Source organism: Lissotriton vulgaris, chromosome 5, assembly GCF_964263255.1.
Source record: "Lissotriton vulgaris chromosome 5, aLisVul1.2, whole genome shotgun sequence".
Taxonomy (NCBI): Eukaryota; Metazoa; Chordata; class Amphibia; order Caudata; family Salamandridae; genus Lissotriton; species Lissotriton vulgaris.
The window spans coordinates 1,218,960,965-1,218,974,276 of NC_141693.1; the positions used below are offsets into that span (position 1 = coordinate 1,218,960,965).

Sequence of the window (13,312 nt, forward strand, 5' to 3'; positions counted from 1 at the left end):
GCATTTGTAGAGCATGCTACTCACCCGTGAGGGTCTCAAGGTGCTAGAGGCGGAGGGGGATGAAGCAGCTACTGATCGAACAGCCAGGTCTTGAGGAGTCTCATGAAGGTCGGCAGGTCCTGGGTCTGTCGCAGGTGGATGGGGAGGGTGTTCCATGTCTTGGCGGCGAGGTGGGGGAATGATCTGCCGCCTGTGGTCGTTCGGCAGATGCGTGGGACAGTGGCGAGGGCGTAGGTCAGCGGAGCGAAGCTGATAGCTTTGAGTGTAGAAGGTGAGTAGTTTGTTGAGGTATGCTGGTCTGGCTTTGTGGAGTGCTTGGTGAGCGTGGGTGAGGAGCCTGAAGGTGATCCTCTTATTGACCGGGAGCTAGTGCAGGTCTCTCAGGTGGGATGTGATATGGCTGTGTCAAGGAATTCCAAGGATGATGCGTGCGGAGGCGTTTTGTAAGCGTTGAATTCTTTTCTGGAGTTTGGCCGTTGTTCCTGCGTAGAGGGCGTTGCCGTAGTCCAGCCTGACACTGACGAGGGCTTTGGTGACCGTCCTTCTGGTTTCGGTGGGGAGCCATCTGTAGATCTTGCGGAGCATGCGGAGTGTGTTGAAGCAGGAGGAGGAGACCGCGTTGACTTGCTGGGTCAAAGAGAGCATTGAGTCCAGGATGAACCCCAGGTTGTGTGCATGGTTGGAGGGTGTCAGGGCGGCTCCTAGCATGGCCAGCCACCAGGAGTCATCCCATGCGGAGGGGGTGGAGCCGAGGATGAGGACCTCCATCTTGTCAGAGTTCAGTTTCAGACAGCTGGTCTTCATTAACTCTGCCACGGCCTTCATTCCCTCATGGAGGTTGGATTTGGCGGTGGTCTGGTCCTTGGGTGAGGGAGAGGGTCAGCTGCATGTCGTCAGCGTATGAGATGATGTTGAGGTGGTGCGCTAGGACGATGTAGGCGAGTGGTGCCATGTAGATGTTGAAAAGGGCCGGGCTGAGGGATGTTCCTTGGGGTACACATAGGTGATCATGGTGGCTTCGGATTGGAAAGGGGCAGCAGACTCTCTGGGTTCTGCAGGTGAGGAAGGAGGTGATCCAGTTCAGCGTTTTGTCACTGACCCCTGCGTTGTGGAGGCGTGGCCACAGGGTGTGGAGGCAGACGTTGTAGAAGGCGGCCAAGAGGTCCAGGAGGATGAGGGCCTCTGTTTTGCCGCTGTCCAGCAGGGTCCTGATGTAGTCAGTGGCAGCGATGAGGGCGGTTTTGGTGCTGTGATTACTGCAGAAATTGGATTGGGAGGAGTCCAGGATGTTGTCCTTCTCTAGGAAGTGGGTCAGTTGTCTGTTGGCAGTTTTCTCAATGACTTTTGCCAGAAATGGGAGCAGGGAGATGGGATGAAAGTTCTTGAGGTCCTTTGGGTCTGCCTTGGGTTTCTTGAGTAGGGTGTTGATCTCGGCGTGTTTCCAGCTCTCCGGGAAGGTGGTTGTCTTGAAGGAGCTGTTGATGATCTTTCCGAGTTGAGGTGCAATGATGGAGCTTGCTTTGTTGAAGATGTGGTGGGGGCAAGGGTCGGAAGGCGAGCCGGAGTGGATGGTGTTCATGATTTTGGTGGTGTCTTAGTCGTTGACGTTGTTCCAGGAGAGCAGGAGGCCGGTGTGTTTGGTGGGCGTTTGGTCAGGGGTGTCGGTTTCTGTCGTCGGTGTCTGGGTGTCAAAGCTGTTGTGGATGTCTGTGAACCTGCGGTGGAGTTGCAAAGTTCTTGCGACGGCGGGATGTCATCGGATCTGGAGCTGGGGGTGGCAAGTTCTTTCACAATATTGAAGAGCTGTTTGCTGTTGTGTGCGTTGTTGTCGATGTGTGCCTTGAAGGAGGTCCTTTTGGTGGATCAGATAAGTTGGTGGTGCTTGCGTCTGGCGTTTTTGAGGGCTGCGTGGTTGTCTGGTGTCTGGTCTTGGCGCCACTGCTTCTCGAGTCTTCAGCAGGTTTGTCTGGAGGTCGGCGTTGAGCCAGATGGCTCTTGTGTTGGTGCGCCTGTTAGAGGGTTTCCTGATCGGATGAGGGTGTTGGCGCAGTCGTTGATCCATTGTCTGGAGTTGTGGGCCGCTGCGATGACGTCAGAGGGCTCGGTTGGGGTGTCTCTGGCGAGCGCGGTGAGGAGCTGGCCTTTGATGACTTTGTTCCAGCTGCGGTGTGGGATTCGTTGCGTTTGGTTGTGCGCAGTGTGTTTCTCGAAGGAGAAGTGGATGCAGTGGAGTTCGGTGGTGTGGCTGAAAGTGACATGGTTGCTAGCGGAGAAGATGGGGTCGAGTGTATGTCCGGCAGAGTGGGTGGGTGCCGTGATGAGCTATTTGAGTCCGAGGTTGTCGATCAGGGTTGTGGAGTTGCTGTTGTTGGCATTCTCAAGGTGGAAGTTCAGGTCTCCAAGGAGGATGTAGTCTGTGGGGTTGAGGGCTTGTGTGCTGATGAGGTCGGCGATGGAGCCGCTGAACTGTGGTCGGGGACCAGGGGTCTGTAGACAAGGGTTCCTCTGAGGGTGGTGTTGTGATCAACATGGATCTGGAAGTGTAGGTGTTGGGCCATGCTGTAGGAGTCTTCTGTGTTGGTCGAAATTCTGATGGTGTTCCTGTGGACGATGGCAATTCCTCCTCCTGGTTTGTTGTTTCGGTCCCTGCGGGTGATCTTGTAGCCGTCCGAGATGGCTATGGCTATGTCGGGCGCCGTTCAGTCGTTCATCCAGGTCTCCGTCAGGAAGGCGACGTCCGAGGAGGATGAATCAAGAAGGTCCCAGAGTTCGACGGCATGCTTGTGGACTGAGCGGGTGTTGAGTAGTATGCATCTGAGATGGTTGTGGCCTGCTTTGGTGGGGTGGGCAGGACGTGTTAGTGTGCGCTGGCTGGTTTAGCTGCAGTTTCTGCAGGTGAAAAGTCCGTGGGTGAGCTTAGGGGTGGCCTAGAAGCAGTTTGGCGGGTTGGCCGGCGTTGAGTGCTTGGAGGATGTTGCCGTTGTAGCGGCGTCGGGTGTTGTGTTGCTAGTGGGGGCCAGGGTGTCTGGCGCTAGGTGGGTTCCAGGTGCGGAAGAGGGCAGACGGGCTTGCCTTAGGCGCCCCAGTGGCGCGACCGCGCAGAGGTCGCCATATGGAGTTGAGGGGGGCGGGAGCAGAGGTAGGGGGGTGGGAGCGGGCTGGATTGGAGGGCGGGCCGCAGGGGCAGCAGCAGTGGGAAAAACAAGGCAAGCACACAGGAAGGTTAAAAGAAACAAGAATCACACTAAAGTGAAACAGGTAAACACACATAAACAAAGTACAGGCACAGAATACAGGCACCCAAGGGCAACGGCAACAATGAGGGACAGGAGGGGCCTCTAGCAAACAAACGGGCGAACTGCAGGGGTGGAGCAGCTGCGCAGGGACAGGCTGCTGGTGGAGCCCTGAACAGAGGGCACAAAGCTGGAGGCTGGGGACCGGCAGACAGGCGGAGCTGCTGGGGAGAGTGCTGTCCTTGATCCAGTGGTCAAGGAGTATGGATCAGTGCAGCAGCAGCAATCGGTGTGGAACCGGGATCGAGGGCGCATAGCCCGCCATGGTGTAGCTGTGGGGGTTTGAAGGACCACGAGCCATGGCGCTGAGCAGGGTCTAGGCGAGGATGGGCTTGCCTTTGGCACACCTTTGGCAGCTTTGTGCAACCACCATTAAACAGGTGGTGGGAGAGGAGAGGAGTGCGGGCGGGATATTCTATGGCAGAAAGAAGAGGTGGGAAGATGCACAGGAGAGCAGGTAGTGGTTGGAAGGAGGGAAAGCAGATGAACGGCGGAAGGGGCCAAAGGGTAAGTAGGGAGCAAATATGTTGAGCACAAACGGGTAACAATACAGAGGCAAGAGATGACAAGCATTTGCAATGCAATAGGTCTCGCATTAATTAAGTTTGAGCTATTGGCATTGCTTAATTTTGCAACACCAGTTGCAACAAAAGTCTATAAGTGTTTGTGTGTGTGTGTGTGTGTGTGTTGTTGTGCGTGTGGTTGTGTGTATGGGTGTGTGTCTGTATAGTTGTATGTTTGTTTGTGTGTGTGTTTGTGTGAGTGTAGTTGTATGTGTAATTGTGTGTATGTGTGTGTGTATGTGTGTGCGTGGTTGTGTGTGTGGTTGTATGTGTCGGTGTGGTGTGAATGCGGTTGCTTGTGTGGTTGTGTATGTATGTGTGTGTGTTTCCGTGTGTGTGGTTGTATTTGTGATTGTGAGTATGTGTGTGGGTGTGTGTATGTGTGATTTTGCAGCTGTGGTTGTATATGTGTGTGTGTGTGTGTGTGTTGTGTGTTGTTGAGTGTTTTGTGTGTGAGTGGGTGTATGTATGTGTAGTTGTTTGTGTGCTTGTGCGTGGTTGTGTTTGTGTGTGCTTCTGGTTTAGCAACCCTATTTCAAACCATTGCTTAGATAACAACACGTGAGACATGGCGTATGTAGGAGCAGACTGCATGTGCCTCGCTGGACATGTCCCCAAATGGGAATTTTTTTTCAAAGCTGCACCTCTCCCTTTAATGGACCAAAGCTACTCTAAAGAGCACATTTCTGTAATCAGAAACCATTCACATAGAACTGGAGCCATTGTAAGCCCAGAGGTCACTGCTGTTGCTGCTGTGACTTTATTAAGCTCCCCAACGTTTACTGCATATAGTACAGAGGGGGCTACAGAAAAATAGAGAGGGAGAAACAGAGATATATAATTAAAGTAAGTGTGTGTGTGAGAGAGAGAGCGAGAGCAAGAGAGAGAATATGCATTGATGCTAGATGGATGAATGGGTAGATGGATGTGTGGGTGGGTGACTGGCTAGGAGTCTGGATGGATGGGTGAGTGGGTAGGTGGATGGATAGAGGTGGATGGTTGAATGAACAGATTAAAAGAGGTATAGAAAGGGGAGAAAGAGTGTGAAGATAGTTTTAACATTTGTCCTATAGCAGGTTGTTCATAATCCGGGCCTTAATCTTCCTTACCCAATAAATGTTAGGCAGATGATTTTGTTATTCTCTGTGAAGGGACAGTTTCCGAAGTGGCCTATTAGTACACAGGTCATATTTCAGATTGCATTGCGATCAATAAAAAGATCACTTTCACTTTCGCTGTGATGCATTGACATAAAAGAGCACTGCTGACACAGCTCTCTTGTGTTCCAATACGAAAATATTTACTTTATCAATGTGGCTATAGAATGTCTTTAAAAATATGTAAAGAATAAGTGAGGGCTCTAAACCAGTCCTAGAAAAGTCCTTGTTGTCTGACAGACTTGAAATCACAAATAACCAGGTGGTGACTCACCCACTCCAAATACGCTACATCGCTCTTGCAAAAAAAAAAAAAAAATCATTATGACTGCCTAGCAATTTGCCTCTGGTTGTGCAATAAGTGTCTCCAAATGGGCTACCAACTATGTTCAGACAATCTATGCAGAAACATTTCTCCTCCCTCCCTCTCAAGGCTGTCTTATTGATTTTGGGTTTTGTAAACGGAGCTCATGATGCCGAAAGCCCGACACAATACAGCATGTACGGCGCACGCAGACATCCTGCCAAAGCATCTGCATTGCCTCGCAGCGCTCCCTAGGACAGCAGACAGCGCGAGGAGCTTTAATCCCGATTTGGTGCGCAGATCCGTTAATACAGCCCTGGGTCACTCGTGCAGCGCTGTGCAGAAACGCCTTTCTATGGTACTAGTTGATATTCCAACAGAACAAACAAGCCCAAACATACGATGACACAAGCACATACAAAGTGATACAAAAACATATACAGTACTGACGTAAGAGTATACACATGTTGACACACACTTAAGAGCATACACCCATTGACAGAAAAGCACACGCACTGATCCAAGCGCACAACCACTATCAGAAGAGCTTACACATCCAGTCACAAAAGTACAGACATGCACAAACTGACACCAATCGTACACAAACTGACATTTGTGTGCATGCACAATATGACACCAAAGAACAGACAAGGACACTGGGGCACAAAAATATTGATTCTAGAGTACCTGCACACTCTGACCAATGAGTACACAAGCACCAACAAAAAAGCTTTCACAATGTGACGTAAGACAAACGCGCTAACACAAGAGTACACGTACACTGTGATGCAGAGGCGACTGGAAAGCATAAGTGGACCCATAAACCCAAAAGTATGGACCCACACACGAACAAAGGTATGCGCACACAGTAACAAAGTGTAACAACAGTGACACAAAAGTGTACACGCACACCAACTCCACGGTACTACACGCAGGTGCACACACTGAAAAAATAACACATACTCACACTAGAGCACCTAGGGTAACACAAAACATAGACACGAACACACACTAACGCGACTGAGAGCACACACTTATACAGCAGTGTGCACACATGCATTTAAATAGAGTGCACACAAGCGTTCATCGGAGCAGACATATAGACACGGGCAAACACTCGCACAGGAAGAACAACCAGCTCTGCTAACTTCACGGACGGGGCACTTTGGAATCATCAAATTCAGTCCTCGCCATTTGCATAACAAAGCCTGCAAGGAAGAGTTAGAGGGGACGCTAGGCAGACAAAGAGTGTAAGAGGGGGAAGGGGCGAAGAGAAAGAGGCAGGAAATATACGCAATAAAAGAGAGAAAACGGAGCACGTGAGAGATGAAGAAACGGAGCACGTGAGAGATGAAGAAGCAAATAGAGAGCAAGAGAAGTGCATACTGGCTGAGAGGTAGAGATACAGAGTAAGGAAGAGAGAAGGAGAGACACGGATAGGACTGCGACAAAGGAGTAGTAGCAGAGGAAGCAAGACAGGTGAAGAGAACTGTAAACCTAGAGAATGTGTAACAGAGAGAAAGGGTAGAAGACAGAAACTGCCAGAGAAACAGAGACACAAAGAAGGAGTAAGAGATAACAAGCTCTTGGCATTTCTGTGGGTAGGGGGGGGGGGGGGGGAAATGCGAGACAAAGTACGGCCGGCCGTGGACAGCAACAGCAGGGGTGACTAATTAGGGGGAGGAGAAATGCCTGAGCAAATGGTAAGCTCGTGCACGGGAACATGCACTTTAACACACTGATGGAGACTAAAAGGCAGTCGGGCTGTACAATGCTGTCACGTTTTGAAGGCATGAGTTTGGCCTGGGCTGGAAGCAAGGAGCACGGCAAGCAGGGAGGGGCTGGAGAGGTGAGGGCACAGAGAAAAGAAATGCGAGTCACGGCCTGGCGGCCGTGAAGTGTGAAGCAGTGGGTGGGGAAACAGGAGCAAATGGTAAGGGGAGCCTTTGAAGAGCAAGGCAGGGGGATAGAAGCGCGTTCACGAGCATGTGCACTTCTACAAATCCTCAGCTTTCTGGTTTGACTGTAATAGGTCTCTCTACGAGACCTAAAAAGGAACAGCCCAGTCTCAGTAAAATGTGAAAGGAAGAGGCAGTGCAAAGGCAAAAATAAAGGTCTCCTTAGAACAAATGCACAGCTCAGTAAAAAAACGTTATCCAATTTTTAACAGTTTCAAAAGCAGTAAAAAAGCGATTAACAAACTGCAGAAGGATCCCTCAATCAAGACGCAGTTGTCAGTAACAAGGAGGGTCAGGAGAAAAACCACTCGTCCATAATGAAGGCTGATCAAAGCGATACTCGAAAAGGGCAGAATAAGGTGCATAAACAAAACAAACCTGGCTCAAACTGTGATAGGCCCAATGGAGGAGTATGCAGAGAGCAGCAATCAATCCCAGAAAGGCAATGAACAAGAACCACAAGGTCACAATCACAGAACCTCATCCAGCAGCAAATCTTAGGGGGCAAGGATGATCACCACAGGACAAAACCAGTCAACATGGCAACACCAAGACAGTGGTAGAGCTCACATCGCATGAAGAGCATAAAGTCGCCCGACAAGAAAAGTCGCAGCTGCATTCGTTAAAATCACCAAAAAGCATAAAACTGCATGGATTCAAGCAAAATCACAGGAGTGAAGTTTAAAACAGCAGCTAGTATTTCTAACAGTTTAAACCTTGCTGCAAACCAAGGTGATGAGTGCGCTCTAAAATAATTCCAACAAGCACAAGTAGGCCCAAGACCACAGCTATGGCAGATAGTGCAATAATGCAAATAGGAACCTTGCGACAAGTGATTAATATTAAGGCACAAGCCCCACAATTGGCAACTGAGATCTATCGGAGTGAAGAAAAGTTAAACAGCCCCTCCAAAGATAAAATAAGTATTATTGGTAGCCCCATCTCAAACAAACTTCTGTGATGCCCAAGTATACCAATCAAAGGGAAGACAAGATCTGTTAAACTGTGGTAACATTCTTAGACTCATCATGTAACTCCAGGGTGTAACTATGATAAAATCAGAAGACATAGCTTCCATTGAAGTCATCCCCCAGCGTGGAGCTCATTAACTAACCCTACACTGGTAACATTTGCTACTCAACAACTCGCTGATCTTGTTTAGTTAACCAAAAACAATCTTAGCAAACTGGAGAATAAAAATAACACATTTTGTTGCAGATATGTACTCACTTTTATGTACCAGGACTTGTGAATGCAATCAATATCAATACTAAGGGGTGCAGAAGGGTCCCGAGCAACGCCGTATAACTTGAGTAAACCAAGTGTGAATTTAAACACCAACATAGACTCGAGGATAAACCACTGCAAGTCCATTGATTTTCAAAGGGCTGAGTTGGCTTCCAGCAGCTCTCTCCACCAAGGCCCCTGCTAATGGAAATATAGAGAACATAGAGATGACAACATCAATACAGCAATGGAAAACGTTATAAAAAAGTCCTAAAACATGCCGCTCTAATTATCGCCTGCTGTGCAACTTTAATTCCTAATGAACGCGTGGCGCCAGTAAGCCGCCTGCTCACGATCACAACAAAGGAAAAGTAAATAGCATAGCAATTATCACAGCATGCCTCCAGGCCCCGAAGCACGTCTACCCGAGAGGTTCCAATCATAAGTGAACAAATGCAAGGCGCCTGCTCACCAGTGTTCAGGACAGGAGCACTCTGCCATAATTATAGGTGTGGCAGGGTATACTCAGACATGAGTCCCTTTCTCACTGCAAAATACCCCCTTTTCTGAATAATTAACGCCCAGCAGGTCTTCTGGCAAGGACCAATCAAATGCAATTGAAGGCGGAAAAGCTGTCCTTCGTAGGCGCGTTCCTATTTTAGAATCGGCTCGTGGAAGCGCGTTCTCATTTTAGATTCTGCTCGTGCACTTGACTGTCTCCTTCGCCCTTCAAGCTGGTCCTACTTTTGTTTCACACCTGGGTCGTGTTGAGTTTTGAAAAAGTAATATTAACATCTACAGATAAGGGGAACGTATAATGTTAATGCCGATGATCTTATCACGCGAGAACTGTTGGCAATCAGCTTCTGCGCAGGACGGCAAAGGTTGGACAGAAGTTTGGCGCCACCATCTCCCTGGCACTGCAGTGCGTGAGGGTCGGGAGAAAATCTGTGTCCCTGCTGCGTGCTTTTAGTGCACAACCAGAGGTGAGCAAAGCGCTGGGTCCTGCGTTTCAAGTTATGTTGGAATAAACGTAGTAAATCTGTTTCCGTGCTGCGTGCTTTTAGTGCACAACCAGAGGTGAGCAAAGCGCCGGGTCCAGCGTTTCAAGTTATGTTGGAATAAACGTAGTCCAATTAATGCAGGCCTCTTTTGACCGTTTTTTTGAGTTTGTGACCCATCCCCCCACTCCCTTTGGCGCCCTTTCTGTCTCCCACCCCTTTTACACCTTTTTTGCGTCCTGCCACCCCCCCCCTACCCCCAGCCCAAACCCAGTCCTAGGCTTAGTGCTGCAATATCTCGTCGTAATTAATTCCTCTTTGCATAGACCCCACCACCTTTTGTCCCCTCCCGAGAACTCCCTCTGAAACAGAGCCCCCAACCCTCGCACGCCCCCCCCCCCCCGCAGACCGATGCGCACCTCTCCTGCAAACCTGCCCCCCTCCGTGTCCTGCATGCCCAACTTCACCACCTGGCTCACGTCCCCCCCACCCCCTGTTGTCAGCCGTCCTTTGCTTCTTAGTTGATGGTGTGGCAGCAAGGGAGACAGCCAAGAAAAAAAGGGGGGGCAATGGGGTGATAATACCATTCTTGCAGCCCTGGGGCCATGCTTCTTACGCTTTTCCAGCAGTAAACTGAGCTCCACCGCGACCGCCCCTGAACTACCCCCCCCCCCGCCCCTCCTCATTTGGACGAAGCGTCAGTCGCACGACTAGGTGCCAGCACCCCGCCCAATCCTCGCCTCCAACATGCTGCGCAACCACAGCCCACTTGCATCCAGCATCTTACACCCAGGTGTCATGTTGTAAATAGGTTAGGTAGGCCAAGTAAGAATATACATGTCACAAGCCTCCCCACCCCGACCTAGATGGTTCCGATTTCATCTTAACCAAACATGATATGCATATGGCTTGGCTTGTCTCTGGAGTGGTGCGGGTGTGTGTGTGTATGCCTGTGTGTGTGCGCGCGCGCGTGTGTGTGTGCTGCCGTGAGTGTGGCTGTGTGCGTGCGTGAATGGGAGAGGCTGACGCTGTAAATGTGCAACAAGAGATGTGCTGAGGTAAGGGGGAGGAGGAGGGGGGTGTGTGTGTGCGTGTGTGCGCGCGCGCATGTGTGTGTGCTTCCGTGAGTGTGGCTGTGTGCGCGCGTGATTCTGAGAGGCTGCCGCTGTGAATGTGGAGCAAAATATGTGCACGGCTAGGGGGGCGGCAGCTGGGCATGCGCGTGCACGATGTGCAATCGGCGCTCGTGTCCAGCTCTATGTCACTTGACAAGCAACTCGAATGCAATAGGTCTTGAGCGAGACCTAAAAAATGGGAAAGCAACCAAGCGCAAGGAGACAGACCAAAAAAAAGTGACAAATAAGGAAGTGATTGAGCAAGAGAAAAGGTTAATGAATAAAAGAGTGAAAAAGGCAAAGGAGCCAGACACGAGGTAACAGAGCAAGATGGTGACAGAAACAAAGCCAAACTTTGGGAAAAGAAAGCAAAAGGATGGGAAACACAGAAAGTGATTGACAGAGAGAGGAAATGGCATTGATTGAGAGAGAGAAAAAAAAAGGGAAAAAAGACACATAAGTGCTGAGAACAAGGATGTAAATGTGAAAAAGAAGGAGAAAGTGAAAAAGCAGAGGAGGAGAGAGGAGAACGCGGGCAGGGGCAGTGGTTGCTGATGCAGTGGAGAGCTGGGTCTGAAAGGACCTTCATTGATAGGTTGAAGGTCCAGTCTATGTACGTGGGAAGCCTGGGCACGTGCCCAGGCGGCGGATGGGGGGCCACCACCCCTTCAGTCTACCTCCATTCAGCCTAAAACCTATTAGCATTTTTGAGATATTGGAGACATGAAAGCCCTTCATAACATTCTGACGGTGGCCCATCTCTTTGCGTCACGCCACTGTCTGCAGTACTATCTAGTGATGTGTAATGTAATTCATAAAGAGACGCACATTAAAGACTGATATAAAAGCATTAAGAAGAATAGGAAACAAATGGACAAATGTGTATGTCTGTCCTACCAGAGCTTCCGTATGAGTGAAATGACTTATCCAAGCACATGCATTGTTACCTAAAATAAATACAAACAAACACAATGATAAATTGTAATGAAACCAAGTTAATGTGTTTTGGAATGTAGTGGTAAGACAGCCACAGTTGTGCAAGGTTTGATGGGTTTTTCACTCTGAGAATCTCTCACTTAGTTGTAGTACTACTTAGGAGTAAAAAAGTTGCATTCCGCAAAAGAAGCCTGGAGTCATTACCCCCTCACACCCTTAGAGTCTGCTTCTAATACACCACATCTGAGTGTGCACCCACTGCCTGAACCGTGTCAGTATGTATTGGATTTTATCCTTGATATAGTTGGATTCATCCGAAGTGTTTATCTCTTTCTTTTCGTTTGTACCAGTTCTTTTCACCACTTCTTGGTCATTCGATAGCTTTGAATTTGATGAATGGCTTTATGATGAGGTACTAATGCATCTCTAATTATGCGGATGCTTAATTTCTGAATTTTGTAACTGCTACAAAACTGCCTTGCACTAGTCTAAAACTGACAAAGTCCGCCGTGTAGAGTGTTCAGGCTGTATAACCCACCAAGCCTCATGACTAAGTCAGGATGTTATTGTGTTCTACCAGGTTGGTCTTTCTGGAGCAGAGGGCCTGATTATATAAAAAGTGATTTTTTTATTCTTTCTTTTACGTGTCAAAATGTAATAACTTTACTTTTAATCTACTAGGCAAAGAAAGCAGGAACAGGAAAATAACACCGGGTTCCTCAGTAGCAGACACTAAAATAACAAGAGAAGGTAACGTTTTGCACGAGACAACTCAAGGGAACTTTCACAAAAGCATCGTGGAAAGAACACGTTCCAGAAGTCACTTGTGGTTAAGAGGCAATCGTGACCTGGCAAGCGGGAAAACCGCTCACTGCCAGAATGTTTCCATGCGTCCAAAACATTCCTTATTCCGACAAAGTTCCTCCAGCATTCAGGGCTCGAACGAATACAAAGCTTTTGAGAGAAATTTGTGGCATGAAAATCTTCTCAGTCATCAGCCAAATGCCCGGATGAATTTCAGGCCTTATGCATGTCTTCACTGTGGGAAATTCTTCAAAACAAGGTCTGAGCTTACGAGACACCACAGAACCCATTCGGGAGAGAGGCCTTATCACTGCATGGTGTGTGGGCATAATTTCAGTCTGAGGCACCATCTTATTCGACACCAAAGAACTCACACGGGGGAGAGACCTTATCAATGCATGGAGTGCAAGAAACGGTTCAGTTTTCAACAAAACCTCAGTAGGCACCAGAGAACGCATCTGGAAACGTTTCAAACGGCACCTCTTCAGAACATTATCACTGCAAGGAACCCAACATGACGAATTAACCTACAAACCAACCATCTAATGTCTTAATGTGAAAAATCTGTGGTCACAAGAAATGACTTATTTCACAGACAGAGTGAATTTAATCATTGTCATTGCATGTATGCAAAAATGTAACCTCGACTGGAAACACCAATCTTTCACAAAATAGTCATGAAAGTCGTAACATCCCTAAGGGGATATCATCACTAAAAAGAAAAATTGCACTGAAAAATAGGGATGAAGTTATATCTTAGAATTCTGAGGCTCTATCTTGATGTTTGAAATTATTATGAAAAATGTGCATAAAATAACATGGGATCGGATCTTTTTTGAATAAGGTAGCTCAGCATTCGGCCTTATTTAGACTACAAGCACTAAGAGCTCATTGATTCCGTCCTGTGTCCTGTTATGTTGTATGCACAAATTCATGGTATATTTGATACTGTTT

At 48.5% G+C, this 13,312-nt stretch overlaps 1 protein-coding gene across 1 annotated transcript in view; it reads left to right on the plus strand.

Moving 5' to 3' along the window:
* LOC147712331 (uncharacterized) overlaps positions 1 to 13,083 on the plus strand; it is a 240,567-nt gene extending 227,484 nt beyond the window's left edge. The window contains exon 10 of the mRNA XM_086923032.1: positions 12,236 to 13,083. Within this exon, the coding sequence (XP_086779158.1) occupies positions 12,236 to 12,876 (641 nt within the window). The 3' untranslated portion in view covers positions 12,877 to 13,083. The remainder of the gene's footprint in view (positions 1 to 12,235) is intronic.
* The last annotated feature ends 229 nt before the right edge of the window (positions 13,084 to 13,312 follow it).